The following is a 24,433-nucleotide window of genomic DNA, read 5'->3' on the forward strand; positions in this document are numbered from 1 at the left end:
TTTTTCTTTTCAATTTCCAAGTCAATTCCCACTGCTTAAAATTCAAGTATGTGCTTTTAAATCATTATAGATTGGTCTTGGGAAAGGTTCTTCCAGCATAGCACAGTCCCATACATACTAAGGATAAAACAAATGAATGCAGTGGAAAAAGTATCTCTACTCAGAAGGGGGTGATTATTTTTAGTCTTTTGATTTTTCAGCAAGCAAATTACCCCCCTTTTTTTTTTTTTTTTGTTTTTGAAACACGCTGTACTCTTGCCTTAAAATCCGTGAAGTATCTCTCTTCTTGGGTTTTCATACGTTACAGCAAGATCTCTGATGTTTCTTCATCTTCAGGTAATAAACTCGATTGGCTTCTGGATAGGTGACTTTGGAGAGTGGCAGCTTGTAGATGGCAGAGTTGTTTGTGGTTATTAACAGGAAGGTCAGTGCAGACAAGCAAAAAGCCCAGGTTCCTGATGGTACCCCAAACTGCAAAGAAAAATACAAACCATCTATTTACTGTGCATCTTTCTTTCATTTGACCCCTCAATCCTTGGATAAAACTCAGAGCCAGGTAGCTTGGCAAAAAGCTTTCTCAAGGAATTCTTGACTTGGTTTTGTATAGAATCTCTTCCCTGGGGAGGCAGTATATCTTTATGGGATCTCGACACTGTGCATTAACCTGAAACATCTACCAGCTGTGGTGAGAAGGCTGTCTTCTCTTTGTGCATCTGCCGTGGTCTTGGATAAGATAGAAGCATATACCAGAGGCATTCAGCTTTTCCCTAGGCAGTTGTATTGGACGCCTTTTTGCACTTGGGCAGAGCAATTAAACCAAATTTGAGGTTTCTTTACACATATGGAGGGCTCTTTTCTCAATCAGCTCAGGCACAAATGATATGTAGTTATCTCGGAGGTGTTGTGGGCTGAGCCATGCAAGTTCATGCAAGCTCCAAGGAGAAAAGTTGTAAGTGGCCTGTATCAGTGGGAATCACACCAAAGCCATGGGCAGATGGTGTCCCCTCTCCTGGATTAATTCTGCCTTTAGCTCAGGGGTTCTCCATGTCTTGGTGTTTTGTCTGATGAGTCGGGAAAATACACTGTTCAAATCTATTGTTGGGAACAAGGCCTTAGCTGGTACATTACTTACCACAGACAACATGTTAGTTACTGCTGCTCCCAGGTAGGCACTGAAGAGTGCTGTGAAAAGGAATAAGGTAGTTCCTGATGAGCTCAGATTCTCATAGAGTAAAGTAGCAATGACAAACATCTCTCACACTACCTTAGTTAGCTCAACCATACCTATGACCATACCTGGGGATAAGCCCCCCTCTTAACAGCTCTTTCCTTTGCACTGTGCCTCCCTTAACCTGGAGCTCAAGGAAAGGGCAAAACAAAAGAACTGGAGTGATGACAAATGTGATTATGAAAACAGGCTTTTGAAAAATGCACTGACGTGGAAAGTGTGTAGCTTGTTATATTGGGTTAAATAGGAAAATAACCATTCCACCCCCATCTCTCCTGCCTCTAGGGCTAGAAGGTGGATCAATGAGGTACAAAACTGATCTTCTTTATATGAGCACTGGAGGAGCAATAGTTTCATTCCCAGCTCACTGTGATATTGAAATTTCATATGAAATTGCCTTATAAATACTTCTTCAATCATTCTGTGTTGCCTAACTCATGGCTTTGGTATCTATTTCACTAGACTGGGAAACTTTATTGTCTAACTACACTTGCAGGCTGATCTTGAGCTCCAGTTTCCTCAAAGTTTAGGTATGTTCTTCTCCAAAGAAGGAATTTAAGCCGGTATCTATGATTGGAAAAAACAATACAATTCATCCAGCAATGTTGAACAAACACAATTAATGCCTCAAAATTAAGCATCTAATTTCAAAGACCTTAGCTAATCAGCATTCACTGATTGCATCTCTCATTTTAAACACAAGTCTTGGCTGGAAGAGAAAGCACTGCTTTTATTTTGTCACGGTACATTAGAGCAAAGGCTGCAACATCTGACTGCATCATTCATCAGTCTTCCGTAACTCCATCTGCTTGTCTAAAGGTGATTCCCAGGCTCCATCCCCCCTCTTGTATAACTTCATCTTTTAAGGAAATGAGGCAGTAGAGAAAATCCATAGGGTACGTACCACAGGCAATCGCCAGCAAATGTGTCTGCCATGTGAAAGCGTAGAACATGCCTCCAATGGCAATGCATGAGAGGGAGCTGTTGTAGCCCCACAAGCCAGAGTAGATTTTGCTGAAAGGTGTTGCTAAGCTCAGTGCTGCAAAATAAGTCAAAGATGTGTCATTCCTTGGCCAAAGAGATAAAAGATGATGAAAAATGGCACGAATTCAGCTTTTTAAGGGCTCTAGCCACCATACATACATGAAGTTCCCATTAGTAGTTGTGTTGCTACAGTCTAAGACTAAAGACTCTTTAATCTAATACAATCAGGGCAGCATTTCCCAGGTGATGCTGACCTGAATTTGGCTATGCAGTTTCAGAATATACATGAGCGAATGAGTGTATGTGTGAACCTTAAATGTATCCTTAAGGGCTGCACATTCAGATTTATGGCGATCATTTTTGGTAAGCTACTCCTTAACCGTCAGTATATATCCAGAAATGAAGTATTTAATGATAAAAATTAATTTTAGCCAAAAATACGCTTCTTTCTTCTGAAGGTTTTTGCAATTAGTTAAGTCCACCAGTTTTCCGTCACCAGATGTTGGGAAGGTTTTCACCATCACAAAATGAGGCAGGGAGTGGGGAAATAATCAGAAGAATTCTTAAGACAGAAGCGTACGTGTATTTTTTTTCAAGCATTCTCCAATGGAAGGAACATATGTGACTGTATCGTTGTGGTTCATCTTTTATTCTCCATGCTTTTACAAAATCAGTGACACATGTCAAATTCTTACCTGCCAGCATCCCTACTGCTGATCCAATTGCTGCATGCAGACAAGTAAGAGGAGAAGAGATAAATAAAGCTATCAGGAAGATTCCCCCAGTCCAGGGGTTATCACAGCCATAAACCTGACCCACTCCGACTGGAATGGATTGCAGGAGCTGCAGAAATGTAAAAAAAAAAAAAAAAAAGAAAAAAAAAAAAGAGCTTCTTATTGGCTTAATTATTTTTTTAATACTTATTTTTATTGGTCAGGTTCATGTTTGGCATTTGTTGGATACATTCTGGCTTTATGGACTGTAAGTGGAAAGTTTGGACATTGCTCAAGAGTCAGCAGGGCATTTCCATAGGGTTTCCCCTTGAACAAAAACGAGTCATGCCTTGCTCCCTATCCGTGAGCTCCTCTGCCAGTTTTTTTGCTCTAATATCAAAGGTAAATGTCTTTTGTGAAAAGGTTTGCTCATCACTTTTATGCATGCTGCTGGCTTTGCCGCTTTTTGCATGCTGTGAATCTAGGAAATGGAAGTGCTCAGGGAGATGATGCCTTTGAGAAGACATTCTCCTCAAGCTGGAGGGTGATCAGGAGTTGGAACAGGAAGAGGTGGAATCACCAGAATCCCTGGGAAGTATTCAAAAAACTGTGTAAATTAGGCCCTTAGTGACATGGTTTAGTGGTTGCCTTGGTAAAGGTCCTGGGGTAAAGGTTGGACTTGAGGATCTTAAAGATCTTTTAAAACCTACTTAATTCTATGATTTCTCTGAGTGGGCAGATCCAAGGGTAAAATGGCCAATAATGACTTGGCTAAAATTACAAGACTTCACTCAGGCTATGTACCTGATCTATGTATATACCTGAAACTCTGTTGGGATTCACTAGGAATACGAGTAGGAGTTGCTGGGTTGATGGGACAGAGCCCAACTTGTTCACTTCTTAACAATGGTTTCAAGACACTTTTCTTCAAAATGTTGTGGTCCTGAGTGTGGAACAGTCAGCTTCATCACGGTAAATGTTGAGAAATGTCACTTGTGGGAATTGACATTTAGTGTCAATTAACTTCCTTTATCACTCCCTGGGAACACCTCAAAATAATCTCCTGAGCCATGGAGGAAAGCTATTATTCTAGTACCTATATTGTTTATGGAGGGTAAAATGTTCCTTTGGAAAAATCCCACTTGAACATTAACTTAAAATATGAGAATGTGTACCTGCACCCAAGTTTGTAATCATTCTTCCATAGAAATACCTGCTTCCTAGTTTCTAATCAGAAAGATGAAATTTTAAAAACACAGCACTCGGTACATGGAAAACTAAAATTAATCTGTGAGTTAGCTGGTAGTCTCAGCAAACCTTAGCTATGGGGTGCTGATCAGCGTATACACTGTAATGGGTAATTAGATTCTGCAGACTCTTTGAAAATCATAATATATATATTTAGATGCAATTGCAAATGAAAGATGACAGAAATGAAACATTCCTATTTTCAGGCTATCAAGAATGTCAGTTCTTAAAGTAAATGTTTATTGGCTTATAATATTGTTATTATTTGGATAATAGCTACCTTATAAATGCAATTTTGTGTTGCCAGGCCATAATGTACCAACGTAAAGCAAGATAATATCATTCTATAGTGGTTTCTTTGTAAATGGAGGAGTCTTTTATCTTTAACATCTTACCATTGGCAGTTCAGCATCTGTCCAGGTGATGTTTGGTGGTGTTGTTGCAGGCTGAATGACAATTGCAGGGAAGAAGAGGTTATGTGGTCCTGATGCAGCCAGGTATAGAGTCAAGGCCAAGTTGAAAGGCAAGGTGAGAACAGGCAGATCCCACTTAGAGAAGACTGACTGTAAAGCACTGGTGAAAATAGGGCTGAAAGAAGAACCAAATGGTCTTACTAGGAGCTTGTCAGCTAGGCAAAAATCCCAACTTCAACCAAAAAAAAAAAGCCCCAAACAAAAAGCCCAAACAAAAACCACCATGCAGGAAATTCATTCTTTTTTTTTTTTAAGCATTTTTTGGTTTTTTTTTGGTTTTTTATTATTTATTGCACCAAATATATATTGCATATAAATGCTATGAATGTGGAGAATTTGGTGACCATGAAGGAGACAAGATCCTCCACTCTTGTGTGAGATCCAGTGATTTAATGAAGTCATTCCTAGCTCAGTTGCAGTGTTTACATTTTTTTCTTTATCACTTGAAGTAGACTGAATTTAGGGCACCCAAGACAGGTCTGAGTGAACAGTGTGTCCTTATTGAAGCTTATGGATCAGAAAGAAAGGCTGACATCAAAGTTATGCTAAATCTCCCCTGTTAAAATAATGTTCCTCTTGAAACAAAAATGAATGGACCCATCACAGTAACATGGCTAACATTTAGGGCATTGCATTACACACGATTAGCCATCAATTTTCCTTTTCGCCATTGGACTTATTTGTGATTATGTGGGTATTTTCTTTGCTTCCTGGTTATATTTGATTTTAACATAATGCTACAGATTTAGTAGCACACATGTGCTAGTTGTGTTTCTTTTCCATTGTAGTCTGTATAATACATAAAACCACAACAACTCACTCACAGTGTGAGGGCTCTGGGGCTAGAATAAGAAGCAGAAGAGTCATGTAACTTACCATGTCATGGACAGCAGTACTACAGGCAGTAGAAGCCACCAGTGATAGTCTCCCTTATCAGAGAAGACAGCCATGAGCAATCCCACCAAGAGCCCATTGTAGCCATACAGGCCTGCTGCTACGGCTGATCTGTGTGAAGGAAACAAGTATCTTAAAATCATTTCTTTTGCAGATGCTTTGCTCACATCAACCCCTACTCCCAGTGTCCACATCAACCCCTCCCTCCCTGGACTGTCTGTGATGAAGATCTGCCAATGGTCATAGAACCATAGAATAGTTAGGGTTGGAAAGGACCTTAAGATCATTTAGTTCCAACACCCCTGCCATGGGCAGGGACATCTCACACTAAACCATGCCACCCAAGGCTCTGTCCAACGTGGCCTTGAACATCGCCAGGGATGGAGCATTCACAACTTCCCTTGGCAACCTCAGCACTCTTACAGTAAAGAACTTCTTCCTGATATCCAGTCTAAACTTCCCCAGTTTAAGTTCTAACCCATTACCTCTTGTCCTATCCCTACAGTCCCTAATGAAGAGTCCTTCCTCAGCATCCTGAGGCAAGGATGTCATGGAACTGAACTTTGATTTCCCATTCTTGATTCCTTTGTCCTGTCAGCAACTACCTTTTCTGCAATTATATCCAGTGTCCTTTTGCACCAGATGCAGCTGATAAGGAAGATTTATCTGATCTTACAAGACCAGACTATTAGCCATGAATGTTAGGTATGTACTTTTACTCCATGTCACTTTTTAACACATAAATCATCATTGAAGTGACAGTCTATATCTGAAAGGGAAAATGATGGACTTACCTATCCTGACCCAGAATAAGTGCTGTTAAAGTGGAGACAACAGTTCCTAAACAGCCTGTGAGTGTCCACCATGGGTTCTGCATCAGGAAGCCAGCAACAATGATGATCCCACTGATGGGATTGTTGACAAACATCACCTGGGATATTGCACGCAGCACCCAGTCAACAAACTGGATCATGAGAGTTTTATCTGGAAGAGATCAAGTTAAATAGTAATAGAAAAAACAAATTAACCAAATATGCAGGTGGTCCTGATTTGGAGTGGATTTTTTGAAATTCAGGAAGAGGTTTGGCAGTGGAACTTGGGAGCACAACTGAAACAATGAATCAAAAAGACAGTAAAATCTGACTGGGATTTATTACGGTCTGTAGTGAAATCTTACAGCTGGAAAGCTGAGATGAACTGTGTGGTTGCCAGAGTCCCGTGTTATGAAGTACCCTGGACCAGATTCATGTGAACCAGCTAATTTATATCTGTGCCTCAGATGGCAAATCATGTGTGTATCCCATTACTGATTTATTATGGGGACCAAGAGCACCTACCGATGTGCAATTTAACATCACAGTGGCATTAGGCTTGACAGAAACTGCTCAGCTGAAAAGACAGGGAGTCTTATGAAGAATGGCAGAGCAAAAACTAACCATCCCAGGGTATGTTTTGTGGGATTAAATTTGCTTTGTACATGGCATGTTGGGAGGTAAATGTCATCTCAGTCATCCTCAAGATTTAAGCAGTGTGCATATCACTGCACAAAGCTGATTCCCCCCCCCCCAAAAAATGGAAATAAATCAAGGCAGAGGTTGTTTCTCACTAGTATAACTTGAATCACATTACTGAGTAGTTATTACTCCTTTGATGTAATTCTTCTTTTGAATCTGCTGATTAATCACAATGAAGAAGCTTTACCTTTTAACCAGGATCCAAATTCCTTCATGTCTCCAGTGAGGTACCCAACACCTCTGCAGAACCTCTTCACAGCTTTGATCAGTGGATTTTGCTTTACTGGGTTTCTTTCCCCCTTGTTTTCCATCTTGATATCGACACTGTTTTCCATGTTGATATTCCAACCCTTTGTTAAAATTAAAGGGGGGGGGAGGGGGAAGACAGTTCATTAAAATGCTTTTTACTGTTCCCTGTTTATTCACTCATGATTTATTTTGGAGCCAGAAAGAGGAAGGTCCTTACGTTGAACACCTGATTCTCATTTCACTTTTCATGTGCTTTTGGGACCCTTCTCTATCCTTCCAGGCTTCCGTGCAGTCATGGATTTGAACACCACAAGAAACCACTGAGCCTTCGGTTAATTGTCTTTTACCTGATTTTAACAGCCTGCTCAGCTACACCATGGGTTCTAGAAATCAGGAAGTTCTTGGTTTAAGGGGTGATTTGAAGAACAAGGTGGCATCAGAGGACACTGGCTTCACAGGAGCTGAAACTTACCTGAAGATCCAACTCCGTAGAAGACCACCACACCTTGGAAGCTGCTTCAGTGATTAAGTCTCCTCTGCTGCTTAACCCATGTTTCTAGTTTGAATTTATCTATCAGCCACCAATAATAGCTACCTAAAGTTAGGTTTATAGGTCTCTATACTGTCCCTGTTGGGATCATCTCTACCTTTCCCATGATCATGGTTTAGCTAGAGCGTTATTCACGGCATTTTACTTCGTTACTCACATGCACACGTACAATAAACTTTTCTACTTTCAGCTGTCCTATGTTTAGAAGTACCCAGCACTGATTTAGGAGATTGTAGGCCAAATTCAGAGTGTTTGCTTTCCCCAGATAAATATCATACAGCTGTTCGCTCATTCCCCCCCACTCCACAGGGGAATGAGGAGGAGAATTGGAATCAAATATGAAAAAAAACATGGGTTGAACTAAGACCAGTTAAATAATTTAAATAAGAGTAAAATATGATATAATAATAGTAAGAAATAAAGAGAGAGAGATAGGAAGGAATAAAAAAGTGATGCACAATACAATTGCTCACCACTTGCTGACTGATGCCCAGCCCGACCCAAGCAGCGATCAGACCCTTCTGGGTAACTCCGCCCAGTTTGTATACTGGGCATGACATGCTGTGGTATGGAATACCCCTTTGGCTATTTCGGGTCAGGTGTCCTGTCTCTGCTTCCTCCCGGCTTTCCGTTCGCCTCACCACTGGCAGAGCATGAGAGACGGAAAAGTCCTTGATCAGGGTAAGTGCTACTGAACAACAACTAAAACATTGACGTGTTATCAGCATTGTTCTCAGATTGAAGCCTAAACACAGCACTGCACCAGCTACTAGGAAGAAAAATAAGTCTCTTTCAGTCAAAACCAGGACAACTGGCCATTGTTCTTTAGCATAAGACAAGGTAGGTGACCACATGTAAATCAGAAACTCTCAGGAACTAAAAAGACTCTTATTACATTTAGCAGGCACTATATCAAGACTTAAACAAGGTAGGGGAGCATTATAGGCTAAACAGAGGTGTCTAGGGCTAAATAAGGCGTTGAGGAAATCCTCACAAGGCTGGCAGAGACAGGATCCCTTATGAGAGACATGTCCTTTGGATTAGGAGCTGCTGGAATACCTTTTTGCAGCTTATGAAGGTCTACACAGATTAATTCAGGCACATGGATGAGAGACTTCCACCAGCGATAAATACTGAATTTTAAAAACAATGTCCTATAGCCAATTCATTATTTCTCTAAAGACCAATTCTCAATATGAAACCAGAAAATTTAAACCAGCCAAACCTTTCTCTGGAATGTACTATTTCCTGAAGAGTAGGTCTAAATCTTGGTAATTGTCAAAGCATACGTGACAAGGTGTGCTGTTGAGTGAATACAAAACCAGAGATGCTTCAGGTCTCACTGGTGAGCAGCAGCTTGTTCAAGAAGTAAACAATTCAATTTTGGAGTTAATAGTCTAAATAGGATGACACAAACTCTTCATTAGGGACTCTAGTGACAGGACAAGGAGTAATGGGTTAAAACTTAAACAGGGAAAGTTTAGATTAGATATAAGGAAGAAGTTATTTACTGTAAGGGTGGTGAGGCACTGGAATGGGTTGCCCAGGGAAGCTGTGAATGCTCCATCCCTGGCAGTGTTCAAGGCCAGGTTGGACGAGGCCTTGGTGCTATGGTTTAGTGTAAGGTGTCCCTGCCCATGGCAGGGGGGTTGGAACTAGATGATCTTAAGGTCCTTTCTAACCCTAACTATTCTATGATTCTAAGTATTGGAATTAGTCCTTGACTTGCTTCCAACTTCAGTAAAAGCCCTTTTTGCAGCTGGGGAAGAGAATCCATACTTCAGAAATGCAGGTGCTGAGTACTCAAGCTAAAGCAGCCTCAGCCCTGGGCATTACACTTGCAGATCTGTGACGTGTGGTAAAGCAGCTCTGAGTACACATAGGGGAATGGCTGGTTAATGTACATCCTATCTGGTTTCTTACTGTATGTTATCAGGGTCTGATGGTGATGTTTCAGGAAAGACTAAGTATTTGCACAAATTATAGATACACATTTTCTGCCACCTGCAAGGGCTCAGCTAATACAAGGGTAGGTTCCACATGAAAGAAGCAGAGGACAAGACCAGTACTTGGAAGACTTGAATTTGGCTTTGTGTAGGACACGAAAGCAAAAGGAGCTTAACTAAAGGAAGAAAAAAATAAAAAAAGGATGAAAGTGTTGTTAGGGACAGTGTCTCTGTGCTGGAAGGTTTTTTCTGGCTCAGTTTTAATTCATTACCTTGACTCATTAACCTTCAATTTCCTCATATTTTATTCTGAAATAATGGAATAAGTGAATTTGATGCTCTTTCAGTTAAATCAAAATTTCCAGTCAAGACAAACACTCTTCAATTTTTGTGAAAATGCATTTACATTTTCAATTTAAAGAATCTTTCTCTTCATACGACTTAGGCTTTCTCTGTTGCTAATCCATAAAGTCAAGGGCTGTTGCACTTGCTGAGTGATGCTATGTGTCCTGTGCTAGCATGCCTAGTATGTTTCCCCTACCTGCTTATTGAGGAGCAATTTGCACTGCAAGACTCTTCAGTGTGGGATGTAATGGGCATGTAAAGAAGTATTGGGGTCACCATCTGGTTCATTTGCACAGTGGAAAAGAAAACTGGCCAAGTTGGAGGCCTTAATTCATCAAAACTTTATGAATTGCCTTGTTGTGGGAAGGTGTTTAAGTGCATACTTCAGGCAGTCCTGCATGGTGCAAATCTGAGAGCACAGAACTCCTTTGCTGTGGGTATTCATGGGAAGAAATTAAGTGGTCTTTATGCAATTGGGACAGCAAAAAGACCAGGTGACCAGGTAAAACACTTCCACCAACCTGGCTTGAACTTTACCCTCCATGAAGGCTGTGCTAATGCCCTGTGTGCATACTCTTACAGAATACTCAAAATTACAGTGGTTGTAGGGTAATTATGGTTACCTCCTGGCCAGCAGCATGGGTCATGTTCATTATGTCCCTGTTTATGACGTAATGTGTGCCTCTAGAGAGAGACATCTCACATGAAGTTCCGTTAATTTTTCCTATCAACTCCTGTATGATAAGGGGAAATGAAGTTATGATTGAACACTCTTACCACCTGCAGAGCAGCCCTGTACATAATGGGTAGGCCAAGAGCACCTTTGGTTTCTGATGAGACCCTTATGACACTGTAATAGACTCTGATCCAGCCCTATTGGCTTCACGACCACCCTGACACACATCCCAGTGCTGCATGAGGGCTGCCTCTGGTGTGTGGAGGTTGAGCTATTGCCACAGCCCTGAGGCTTGTCCCATCCATCTGGAAACACAGAGCATGGAGGGTTTCTGTTACTTCTACTTAGCTGCCCACAGAGAATATAAAGAAGTATTTCTTACCCATGGAAGCTGTGGTTGCCTTATCCCTGGAGGTGTTCAAGGCCAGGTTGGATGGGGCTTGGAGGAGCCTGGTCTAGTGGAAGGTGTCCCTGCTCGTGGCAGGATGACTTTTAAGGTCTCTTCCCACCCAAACCAGTCCATCATTGTATGATTCTAAGTACTGAACTACTTAGAAACTGGCACCAACATAGAATATTTTGAGCAGTTTTAATAATTTTTGATACTGTAAGAAGCAGTAGCTTCATATACGCCGAGATTAATGATCTGCTAACACATTACCTTGTTTAGGCAGTAGGCGATAGCAACTGTTTAAGAAAGGACAGAAGACAAAAGATCCCTCATCCCAGAATAATAGGGATGTTCAGAGAATTTTAAGACAGTGATGTCTCTATTGTAAGTGAAGCAGAAGTGTTCATGTTTTGCATAAAGGCCAGAGTAGAGCAGGTCTTCTGAAGGCCTGCTGTTGAAGTTAACACACAGTTTTCAGTCAAAGGGGCTTTTTTTTTTCTCTTAGTGCATGAAGAAAGGAAATGGAAACAATTGTGAAAGGGCTATTCTGTTGGAACAGATTGCTTAGCTTCTGCAGGGGTCAGGATTTTTAACTTTAGCTTTTAGTCCTTATTTCTATTTGCCTGGGAAAGCATTTCTTTTTTATCTCAGATTCGTAACTAAAGCTGTGTTAAGACACGCAGCTTGAAGTGCAGTACCTGACCTCATGTATGTTCTGAAGAGGTGCTCCATGGGTTTGGTAGGAAATGCAATGCCAGTGTATAACTGGTGTGATAAAGGAGCAGCAGTGTGTCTGAATGTGGTTTTTCATCTCTGTGGTACAAGGGCTGATTTGTGCTCCGCTACAAGTGCAGAGGAGCTACTTAAAACTATTTTCCCATGGTGGAAAAGTGACAGCTAGATGTGGAGCACTGCTGCTTTTCTCTAGTAATTCCAGATATTTGCTGCCTTCTGTTGTATAGTTATCTTTGTGCAGTTGGATAATATCTCCCTGTCATCCTCACGTAAGCAAGAAGGAAAGTTTTCCAGCTGAAAGTATCTGAATGCTTTTGTATCAGCTATGAAATGGAACCCGTGAGAATAGAAAAGATAAAAAAGATGTTTTTCTTTCATGAAAACAAAGATATCCCAGGGCCAAGAAGCTAATCTATTGGTTTTTTTTAATCATCTTTTCAGAGTTAAGGAGTGTTTCTGTGGTAAAGCACTGGTGTTATGCAACTCCATGTCTCTTTAAATCAATTTCTCTTCCACTTGTGTACACTTCTTCCATGTCAAGCCATACCTATGGCATCTCAGTAATGCCTATTAAAGCTGCATCTCAGTAATGCCTTCTTAGAGCTGCAGCGAGGCAGACTCTGTGCTGGTGCTGCAACACCTACTCTGTGACTACTCTTTTATTCACCTGATGAAGTGGAGATAAGCCCTGTCACACGTTTGTAATGTGGTATTCATGGTAAGAGCAGTGCTGTGCTTGCAGCTTGGAGAGGAATAGAGGCTTTGATTTGGCTAATTGCTTTAATACTCCTAGGTAATAAGTAGTGAATTCTAAGCTGGTGCCTGTGTTTTTAAGAGTTGGGCTTTTATCTCTGAAAATGCAGCAAAGTTATCTAGTACGTTCTCTTCTTTCTAGAATTTTACTCTCTTCTTGATAAAATTAATGTTATTCTGCAAATCAAGGGGATTTAAGTTATTGTGTAGCATTTGCTTCTCCAAGGAGCTGATACTGCACGACTACAGTCATTGAATCATGCATTCTCTGAATTGTTGCTGTGAAGCATGTGGGCAGTCAGCTCTCTGTGCAGCATGTTTTTAGAGGAATTCCTGCATTCAAGTACAATCAGAGGAAAGGGCCAGATTCTTAGTATAGCCCTTGTAACATTACCAGTGGTTTAGCAAAGCTGGCAAGTGTAATATTGTGTTATGTATAGGAGCACACACCTGTACAAGCACACTCCCCAAAACAGAGAGATTCTAATGCACTTAAACTTCACTGGGGGGGGGGGAAAAGGTAGTTCAAGTTTTCCCATAGAAGAGACATTTCAAAGCATTAGTTCAAAAGAAAGCTTATTCCTCAGATTCAAATATTCATTAAGCCCATTTGCAATTCAATTTTCAGAGATCTGTCTCTTGGGGACAGAGAAATCCAGACACACTATCACATTAACTCTAAATTATTACTATCTGGGCATTTTTAATTTTGCAGAATAGAAAGGCAATAAAAGGAGATGTTAAAAAGTTACAAGTTTGTTGTGTTTTTTTCTTTTTTTTTTTAATTTATTTTTTTAATTCTTTTATTAATTCTTTTCTTAGAGGTTCAGCAAACTGGGCTAAGCCCTACTAATAAATTCTCACCCTGCTAGAAAACTCTCAGTAACTGGAATCCTTGTGACATTCCCTCACCTATTCAGTGAATGTCTTGAGCCTTAGCTGCCCTTGCTCAGGAGGACTGCTCAAATGCTGTTTGTTAAGCATTTTGTGGGAGAAGAGAGATCCAGGTGAGTCAGTAAAAGAGTGCACTTTCATTGCTCTGCATTAAAAGGAACTAAGAGAATGCTCTTACCTCTCTGATGAGCAGTTGCTTTGCTAGCTAGGACAGAAGGCAAGCAGGGCAAAGAGAGCGGGGAAAAGAAAGTGCCCCACCAGCTTATATAGGCTAGCATGGCTCCTGTCCTAATACTGCTAATTAGTTTGTTTCTCCTCCCCTCTCAGTGAGCTCCAAGAAAAAAATTAAGAAGGTTCCCTCTCGAATTCTCCACCTTTCCTCTTGCTCTGTCCTTGGTGTCTTGCCAGCAGCCTCTCTAAATGTCCTGTTCCCTGCTGCTATTTTTTTTTCTGTTGTTAATTCTTCTTTAACTCTGTCGTTTCTCCTCCTCTACCACTTAAAAAGTCTTCAAAGTGGACTCTTGGTATACCTGAGCTCAACCTCTCCAGTGTTATTGTTCTTATCCAAGACAGCTCAGGATCCTTCCTTCTCAAAACACTGACATGAGAGTGTGCATCACAGTGTGACATGTTCAGCAACCTGTCAGGTTGTCCCATTTCAAGTTAATTTTTGGAGGCATTATTCTGTTACCATACTGGTATGAAGGACCTGATGATTTTCTACTGTTTAGTTGCTTTTTATCAGTTACTTGAGAAATTCAAGGGGCATTTTTCCTTCTTTTTTTTTAACCTGCCCCCCTTGGCTTGCTGGAGAAATCTGGAATATTCGGTGTGTGGCTTATATGAGAGGGTTGTAAGGTTGTGAAATCACTGTGAAAGGCAGAGAAAAGGATGGAAAGGGAAGTCTTGAGAGAGTGAATTATGGGAAAAAGGACAAAGGAAAAGCTAGTAAAATTAAGGAACTCACTAGGCTAATCCAAACCACAGTTTATCCCTTTAGGAGTCTTTTACAGTGATGGCTTAAAGAAGCAAACCCACAAATTCATCCAAGAGCTGGAGTGAATGGTTTGTTGCTGAACCAGAACCAATATAGTTTTATGAATTCACTTCCTTCTGCCCTTTGGAAACAACCTCATCATCTACGTGAGCTGAAATGATATTATTCTCACTATGTTTATTCCCAGGGTGCCTCTCTTTTTATGGAGATGTTTTTAACAAGAGACTGGATGATTTTTCCCCCTAAGAGCAGGGTATCTGATAGCGACTGTGAGCTTGGCATTGCTGATAAGCAAGACTCGTGAAATCATAGAATCACAGACTGGTTTAAGTTGGAAAGGACCTTAAGATCATCTAGTTCCAACTCCCTGTCAAGGGAAGGAACACCTTCTACTACACTAGGTTGCTCAAGAGCTGTCCAGTCTGGCCTTACCAGCTGTTGTGAGTGAGCCAGACACTGCCATCCACTGAGTTTGCACCCAGTAGTACATGTTACAAGAAATTTGCAGGTGAAGCTGCTTCACTCCAGTGCAGTAAATCTTTTTCTCTTTACTATTAATTTCTTCTGGGGCTGCCTGTGCTTTCCCATTGGTAAAATGAATCTTCGCATCCCAAAAGAAGAGACACGCATTGGGTAATTTGGTTGGGAGATACTCATAGGGAATCTGACCAGATTGAGTCTCAGGCTTCTCATCTCTCGTGTTTTCAGGGGTGCTCAGCATCTTTTCTGCTCTGTGTGAAAGGGATGCTGTACAGGGGACTGGCAGGATTCACTGTGAGGTAGTGTTACTTTCATCCATTGAGCAGTTGGGGTGGCTCTTTCCTCGGGGAAGCAGATTCAGGACCCCCCTTTCTGATTGTGGTTCTTTAAAGTTGACAAGTTGGAAAGGAGTCACGAAAAAGCCACTGGCTTGAAGTGATGGATGTCTTGGAGCGATGTTTTGTTTAGATTACCAGAGCTGGTTAATAATTAACAGGGTCAGAGTCTGCTGATACCTACGTGGGAATGAGGTCCTTGGCAGCAGCCTGCTTCGTAAATTAGAGGCAGAGCAGTGATGATCTCCACTGCCGTGTGGTGGGTTCCCTGGCTCCTAGGTGCAGCCAGCTATGGGGAGGGTTTCACTACTGCAACTACTGTCTTATGGAATCCCTGTGTTTCCTACAACCACCTTTTGAAAAGGTCTTTGCCAGGTCCCAGATTGGGTGCTGCAGTCAAGTGCAGGAACTCCTGCTTATGGCTGTGTACCTTAGATGGCCAAAGCATTCCTGGTGGCCCAAGGACTGAAAATCCCTATAGGATTGGTGCAGAAAGGCACAAATGATAGAAATGCTCCCAGGTGTAATTCAATCCATGTCAAGTCAGATGCCCGTCGCTAATCTGTGCTGGGCACTCAGGAACATAGGTATCTTCTTCTGTCTTTTGGACTTTGGAATTCAAATGGGAAGACTAAAACAGGAGAGGCTATTCTTTGTCAAAATGATCAAGGTGTGCCATGTGCCTGTTATGTAACTGTTGGGTACCATCTGCCTGGACTGTGCCACCAGCTCTGGGTGAGCACTGGGTAACCATCTAATGATGTGTGTGTAATGAGCATGCAGGTTACACACATGACAAGAAAGATGCTTCGTAATTTTAGGCAAGTGTGAACACCACTTTGTGCTGAGAACAAGGCAGCTGCAGCTGGTGTCTGACAGCTAGATCCTGTGTGATTTAGGAGGGCTGGGTCTATGGCCTAACTGCAGGAATCTGCCAGTGAAGCTGGTTGATACATTTCTTCTGCCTTCTGTTCTCTGTGGGAAGCTGGCTCTGAGAACAACCCTTGAACTGAGCCCAGTGGTTAACATGATCAGAAGATGGGTTGGTGGCTGGTTCCCAACTAGACTAGCTCTCCCAGAGAAATGCCTGAATGATCTCTGACTATGTTAGCTCATGAGGCAGGAGCTGCGTAGCTGCATTAGCTGGGTAGTGCTTGAACTTCTCAGCTCTGACAGGAAAGACTGTAATGTCCCTAATCCAGCCTCACACGCTGTCTCCACACTTCTCTCAAGGCTCAGTGGCCTTCAAGAGGTGCATTGAAAATCGTTTTGTAGTAGACTGCCATTATACTGTGGGGTTTGGCTGTGTTCCTCTGCAGGGATCAGGTCTGCACAGGGAGCTGCATCAGCTCGTGGACTCCATAGGATGCTTTAAAATCATGTAAATGATAAAAATACCATTGTTAGGTTTGGCTGTAGATGTGTAAAATGCAGCCAATGTTTGTGGTCTCCGTGTCATCCTTTGTTGGTGGGGAAATCACTCTCAGGAGCTGAGCTCTTGTCACTGGGCACCATTGAGAAAAGTCTGGCTCTGCTTTCTTTACTCTCCCCCACCAGACATTTGTACCTAAGATCCTACCCTGAGCCTTCAATTCTTCATGCTGATCAGTCCCAGATTTCTTGGCTTCTGCTTGTATAACAGGTACTCCAATCCATTAACCATCTTCATGGCACTTTGCTGGACTTGCTCACTATGTCCCTGTCTCTCCTGTGCTGGGGAGACCCAAACTGGATGCTATAGTGTCTCACCAGTGCTGATTAAGAGAATCATAGAATGGCTTATGTTGGAAAGGGCCTTAGAACTTATCCAGTTCCAACTCCCCTTGCCATGGACAGGGACACCTTCCACTAGACCAGGTTGCTCAAAGCCCCATCCAATTCAGTCTTGAACACTTCCAGGGATGGGGCACCAATGAGCATATTCCCATATTCACGTATTGGGAAACTGTCTAGATACATTCGTCGGTGCAACAACTGGATGGCCTTTAGCTGTTGCTATTGGGAGACCGGAGACGAATGTCTCACATCTGTGGTGTCCAGCTCCCTCTTGTGGTATGTCTCCAGCCCAGCCACACGTGCAGTTACAGAAATCAGACCAAAGATTCAGATGTCTGTTTTTGACAGCACAAGTAAACAGCAGTTCCCCAGCCCTGGCACAATAAATACTCTCCGTGCTCAGAGCTTGTGTATGGCTCTGGATGCTGCTACTGACATATGCTCCCAAAATAAACAGTTCTTCTAATTCACACTCATCCCTTCACTCTAACCACCTGCTCTGGAAACCTACTGCTGTTTTTGTTCAGCTTGACATGTTCTCAGGACTCACTTTCTCAGTCCATGCAGCTGCAAATCTGTACAGTTGCTCCCTGGAAACCCACTTCTGATAAAGAATGTCAGTTTGTCTCGTTGGATAGGAGTGTGGCAGGAATTGGTGAACAGCAGGTTGTAGGTCTCTTATGGCTAGAATAGGGTGTCAAAAAGCTCTGTGCTGCTATGTCAAATAAGTGTCAATTTTAGGCAGAGGGTCAGGCTCTTTTCCAGTAGGCAAATGCTCTGAATACAGGAATACTGGGTTAGTGAGCAACTCATCTCTTTCAGCTGCAGATTTTTCATGGTATTTAAATCATTGGTGCTACTGGGAGCAAAGAGTTGCTTGAAGTGAGACAGATGGTTATGGCCAGCACATGCCTAGGTCTGTGCTGGTGGTTCAGCATCTACATGGTGATCAGCTGCCACCAGATACCATCCCATTCACTACGGAGGTGGTCATGGTGTCCAGCACAGGAATTTTCCCTAGTACCCCAAGAAAGGCCACGTAATCATGTGTCTCATGATACCCACTGAAATACAGGTCAAAGTAAAGCCAAGTGCATTCATCTGGCTGGCTCCACTTGTTTGTTTTTGTGTTCTCCGCCTTTTTACCAGGTGTCACTATCACTTTTCATATCAGCAGTGGGCATTCCTCTGGTGTGACCTGGATGCCTGTGGGAATGAGATTGAGATGCCAGCATCTATGGGAACTCCAATGGAAATAATTATTTTCACCATCATGATCCTAGCTCCAATTACTTACTGTGGCAAAGTGGTTCCCAAGGTAATGTGCACTTTGGTTGGAAGACCCTGGCCTCTTGTTTGGTCACCTTCAGCTTCAGACAACTTCGCATCCTCTCTTCTCTCCCTGTTGTGTGCACCTGTTCTCCAGGATGGAGCACCAGTTTTGCCAGGCTCCTGGCATTACCCTGTTGGTTGCTTTGGCCTGGGATCTAGGAGCTGGAATGAGAAGAGCTCTCTGCTTCCTGCCATGAGCCTGGACCTCAAGGCTGCTTGTTTTTCTGGTAATCTGCAGCATTGTAGAATCCATCAGTGATATTGAAACGTTCTGAATTCCTAGAATGCCTAGAGAAATTTGGAAGTGAGGTTGACTTTCAAGACTGGAGGGGCAATCACAACTCCATTTTAAATTTCAGCTTCAGACCCCTATCCTGTTCTCCTGGCTCCTGGCTCCAGGGGAAAGTCCACATCTGAAGGGGCTCATTTTCCAGACCTACTTCAAGACAGAGGGTTGCCATGAGAATGAAAAAGCTGGCTGGACTTGCTACAGTTTTATGACACAAGGCAAGGCTTTTTTCTGCTCTTTCATTCATTTTTTGCAATTTCAGAGACCATTCACTTAACTTCCTGCATCTGATCTCAGTTGGTAAAATGTCGTATCTTTTCCAGCTCCTTTGCCCTGGTGATGGGGCTGCAAATCTCACCCAAGGCATGCTTGTTTTCAAGGAAATAATCCATTCTCACAAACCTTGTGGGAGACGAATGTGTTAGGCCTTAGCAAAGAGCAGAATGCTGTAATAGTTCCAATGAGAAACTTTTCCAGCATGTGAATCCTACTGTTTACTATTTTTTTGCCAAATAGCTCTTAACAGAAGTGGAAGGTGGTGTATATTGCCTGGGTTGTGGCTCTGATCAACAAAAGAAAAAGCACTTGTAGCATGCAGATGAAGCAGAAGACAGTAGGAACAACTGAAAATTTAAAATCGGCGCAAAGGATAGAGGTAGGTTTACACTGGCTGTAGATAGTTCTGGAACTTTGCAAGCAGTACTACAGAGCAGCATTTTCATGCACACGCACAAGAAAATATAAATCCATCTGCAGTAAAGATGCACATTTTGAGTAGACAAAAGAAAAAAAAAGTCACATCTGTTGAAGAATTCAATTTCTGGAAATGGAAAGTGCCCTAACAGGGTTTAATTTACACACATGAAATAAACTCAATCAGCTACAGTAAGAAACTATCACTAGCTGAAAGTTTATTATCACCTTTGTCTTTCTGTTTTTCTCCATAACGAGGAAGTCCCTGCCCTGGCTTCTGGCTGAGTAGCTTAACAGAGCAGAGATCTGTGGATGACAGAGCAGCAGAGCTGTCAGCACTTAGTTGAAATGAGGGAAATATGGAGAAGCGGGGTCAGGTACAGGATGAAGTGTCCTGGAGAGAGGGGATAAAAAGACTGCAGCTCATCCTAAGATGCACATGTCAAGGAAGTGTCTATCTCTCTTTGTAGCAATTCAGTGCACAGGAAAACTTGATGTGCAGCTTCTGAGATGTGCGAAGCAGCCTGAACCCCTCTGCATTTTGGGTGGGTGAGGTAGCTGGATGTGTTCGGAAGGGCTCCTTCATATGCTCAGTGCTCCAACCCTGCTGTGTTGAGTGAAGCTGCATATTTTGCGAGTGTGAATTTGGGTCTGCTTCAACTATCTGTGCAAAGGGCTGTCCCTGGAGAAGGATATGAGGATGCAGCTCCACAAAGGCTTAAGCTACCAAAAGAACTGAGGTAATTGAGTGCTTTCAGGAGCTGCTGAGCTGTAGCAGAGGCTGCCCAAACCCATTCCCAGGGAAAGTGTGCTGGAAGAAACCCTTTGCTTCTCATAAAGCTATCCCCATCCTTCTCATCCCACCCCTGGGAAGTGTGAATTACAGCTGTGGCTGTAAGGAGTTTGTAAAATAACAGCCGCAGGAGTTTGTAAAAGATGGCCTGAGAACTGTAAAATCAAATGCAATCAAGGGTTACTTTCCTGTTTGAATTCCTTCCATCTTCCAAACTGAAACACTCTCTTCTGTTGAAAAGTGAGTGAGAAGACTGTTTGACAAACAGACCTTACCCTTGAAGTGGTGGTATTTCTGTAACCCTTAAAAATCATAGAATCACAGAATAGTTAGGGTTGGAAAGGACCTTACGATCAGCTCATTCCAACTCCTCTGCCATGGGCAGAGACACCACCACGCACTAAAACATGTTACCCAAGGCTCCATCCAACCTGGCCTTCAACAATTCCAGGAATGAAGCATTCACAACTTCCTTGGGAACCCATTCCAGTGCCTCACCACTCTTACAGTAAAGAACTTCTTCCTTATATCCAATCTAAGCTTCCCCTGTTGAAGTTTGAACTTGTTACCCCTTGTCCTATCACTACAGTCCCTAATGAAGAGTCCCTCCCCAGCATCCTTATAGACCCCCTTCACATACTGGAAGGCTGCTATGAAGTCTCCACACAGCCTTCTCTTCTCCAGGCTGAACAGCCCCAACTTTCTCAGCCGATCTTCATATGGGAGGTGCTCCAGTCCCCTGATCGTCCTCATGGCCCTCCTCTGGACTTGCTGCAACAGTTCCATGTCCTTTTTATGTTGAGGACACCAGAACTGCATACAAATTTCCAAGTGAGGTCTCACGAGAGCAGAGTAGAGGGGCATGATCACCTCCTTCAACCTCCTGGTCACACTCCTTTTGATGCAGCCCAGGATACGGTTGGCTTTCTGGGCTGCAAGCGCACACTGCCAGCTCATGTTCAGTTTCTCATCGACCAGCACCCCCAAGTCCTTCTCCGCAGGGCTACTCTGAATCTCTTCTCTGCCCAACCTGTAGCTGTGCCTGGGATTGCTCTGGCCCAGGTGTAGGACCTTGCACTTGGCATGGTTAAACTTCATAAGGTTGGCATCAGCCCAACTTACAAGCATGTCAAGGTCCCTCTGGACAGCATTCCTTCCCTCTAGTGTATCAAGCAAGCCACACAGCTTGGTGTCATTGGCAGACTTGCTGAGGGAACACTCAGTCTGTCCATGTTGACAAAGAAGTTGAAAAAGATGGGTCCCAACACCAATCCCTGAGGGGCACCATGTTTCTAGTCTCTAACTGAACATTGAGCTATTGACCACAATTCTTTGCATGAGGCCAATTCTTTATCCACTGAGTGGTCCACCTGTCAAATTGATGTCTTTCCAGTTTAGAGACAAGGATGTCATGCAGGACAGTGTTGAACACTTTGTAAAAGTCCAGGTAGATGACATCAACAAAATGTGATCTACATAAAACCGAGTCAGCCTGCGGTGTTGGGAACTGCATCTACCATGAAGACTGGAGGTATCTGGTGTGGACAGAGCAAAGAGCAGCTGGAAATTTTAGGGACTTAATCTTATTTGGACATGTAGTTTCAGGTTTTTCAGCTTGTGGTGAGGCCCTGTGTTGCTGGAGTGCCGCTCTGGAGCACAAATCCCTTCTTGATACCTACTGGTGGCTGTGGGGATGCTTGCCTCAGAGCTAGGGAGAAGATGCCTGCTCTCCCTGTGTCTGACAGTTTCACACTCTTATCTGTCCTGACCTGTTTTCCTGGGTTCAGCAGTAGCAGTCATTTTTTTCTCCTTCTTAGTAGCTGGTGCAGCGCTGTGTTTTTGACTTTCAGCCTGGGAACAGTGCTGATAACACCAATGTTCTTAGTTACTGCTCAAATGTTTAATCTGGCCAAGGGCTTTCTGAGCCTCATGCTCTGCCAGGGAGGAGGGAAAGCCAGGAGGAAGCAGAGACAGAGCACCTAACCCAAACTGACCAAAGAAGTATTCCATACCACAGCACATCATGCCCAGGATGTAACTGGGAGTTACCTTCAAGGGCTAGTACTCTGCAGGGTTGGACTAGGTATCGGTCAGTGCTCAGTCAGGGGGATCAAGTTATAGGTCGGTGGGTGGAGAGGTGTTGTATTCTCTTCCTTTGTTATTTCCTTTATCATTATTATTATTGGTGGTAGCAGTAGTGATCTGTGTTATACCTTAGTTATTAAACTGTTCTTATCTCAACCCATGGGAACTATTCTTTTGATTCTCCTCCCCATCCCTCCAGGAGCAGGGGGAGGAAGGGGGGGAGTTAGTGAACAAGCTGCGTGGCTAGGTTTAAACCATGACACCTGCAGTTGTATGGGAAGAAAAGGTATTGACATTACAGAAGAGCTGATCCCTTTCCTTTTCCTTTTCCCTGTCCATTTTATAGGAATATTTGTTCAGGTTTTAGGTTAGATCTCTGGGAAATATCTCAAGATTATTGAAATTGAAATTGAAATACATTGAAAACTGTACATTTTATTTCTCTTAATGAGTTCTTTTTATAGAAGTCAGTAGACAGCAGGCTGTCAGGCTACCATTGATAACTTCAGTTAGTGCTTTTATTGCCTACTGCTCCCTTCCAGGAGACACTTGATTTGTCTTGCCTCTTCTCATGAATTATTAGCACTGGCTATAGCTACTCAAATCTTCTGATTAGCTAGAGACTTAATAAAGCTGTTTATACCCCATTTTTTATGGTGGCTTCAACTCCAGAAATTGCTTTACTAATTGATTTCAGGATGGATTTGCTGGTGGCTGAGGATTTAAAGTCTGCAGTGGCTCTTACATGACAAATTCTTTCCCATAGTCAGATTGTGCTTGGATTTCACTTTTTTTTTTTTTTTTCTAAGAAAACAAATATTTTCATTGTTACAATTAATGTTGTTTTTGAGGTGGCAAGGAAAATGGAATGAAGTAATGTATGCAGATATGTTTTTCACTTTAAGAAACCACCTGGAGTGACAGACAGAATGTAAAATTAATATACCTCTGCCAGATCCTTTAACTTTGGCTTTGGAAAAGGACAGGGAAAAACTGAAAGCTAAGCTGGAGAGATGTTGTTCAGATTGTGATACTGGATAAGTTTAAAGTTAAGGAAAACCAAGAGGGAAAGGAAGGGAGCTAAGGCAGCTCCCGTGTTTGAGCATGGGATGAGTGCTGGGGAGGCAGAAGTGGAGGGATGTCAGGCAGAGGTGGAGGAGTGGGTTCTCCTGTGGGACCAGATCGGTATTTGTGCTGTGGGGAGTTTGGATGCTGGAAGTGAGACTGCCCTGGGGGGAATGCCACAGTGTAGCTCTGGTGGCTGAATTGGAACTAGATTGACAGGGACCTGGGGAATCTACCCTAGCAGATCCCTGGTTAAATTAAAACTAGGGACTAGAGGAAATAAAGTTGAATTTTAGTAGATACAGGGGCAACTTATTTGGTGTTAAATCAGAGGGAAAAGAATTTGTTACAGATGTGGGAGCTGTTGGTCACAAAGAGACAAAAACAAAATAAAATTAAAAAAGGGCAAAAAGGCAAAAGAGGCATTCTTTCTGAAACCCTTAAAGTACAAATTGGGAAAACAAATAGGAATTCAGAAATTTTCATGCATGCCAAATTCCCTGAAATCTTTATTCGAGCAAGAAGCAACATTTAAAAAACGCAAAATGGAACCAAGATTTAAAAATGATCAATTAATTGTAGTTTTGAGTTCACCTTTAATTCAACAGAAAAGTGAACAGGAGGGCCTCCCTGAAACAGAAGAAATCCTTAATCAGGTATATCTGGGAGTATGGGCATCTGAAGTTCCAGGTAAGGCGAAAAATGCTTTGCCTGTTAAATTAGAAATAAAAAGGGGGGGGGGGGGGGAACGGACAGACAGACTGCCCAAATGGAATAAAAAAATAACCCCTAAAATTGCAGGGAACAAGAATTAAAAATCATGGATAAATTTTAAAATATAAATTATTAATTGAATGTGAATTGGAATATAATACTTTTATCTTGCCAGTAAAGAAATAAATTTGCAGATTGGTTCAAGATCTCAGAGCAATCAACGGTTTTGCAGAGGATATTCATCCAGTAATAGGTAATCTGTATACCTTATTGACTAAATT

The 24,433-nt window shown here is 42.4% G+C and overlaps 1 protein-coding gene across 1 annotated transcript; it reads right to left on the reverse strand.

Moving 5' to 3' along the window:
- Positions 1-240: 240 nt before the first annotated feature.
- On the reverse strand, positions 241-9,067 carry LOC133214217 (urea transporter 2-like). The gene is made up of 9 exons (XM_061356954.1): positions 8,327-9,067; positions 7,242-7,404; positions 6,335-6,524; positions 5,523-5,651; positions 4,569-4,761; positions 2,908-3,055; positions 2,133-2,267; positions 1,133-1,182; positions 241-471 (listed from the first exon to the last, which is right to left on the reverse strand). Exons 1-9 carry the CDS (start codon positions 8,705-8,707, stop codon positions 295-297), a joined length of 1,566 nt encoding a protein of 521 aa, XP_061212938.1. The 5' UTR covers positions 8,708-9,067; the 3' UTR covers positions 241-294.
- Positions 9,068-24,433: the final 15,366 nt, after the last annotated feature.

The sequence above is a fragment of the Neopsephotus bourkii genome, unplaced genomic scaffold, assembly GCF_033783945.1.
Source record: "Neopsephotus bourkii isolate Nb327-2 ecotype Australia unplaced genomic scaffold, CSIRO-AGI_Nbou_v1 NB_874, whole genome shotgun sequence".
In the NCBI taxonomy this organism is placed as follows: domain Eukaryota; kingdom Metazoa; phylum Chordata; class Aves; order Psittaciformes; family Psittacidae; genus Neopsephotus; species Neopsephotus bourkii.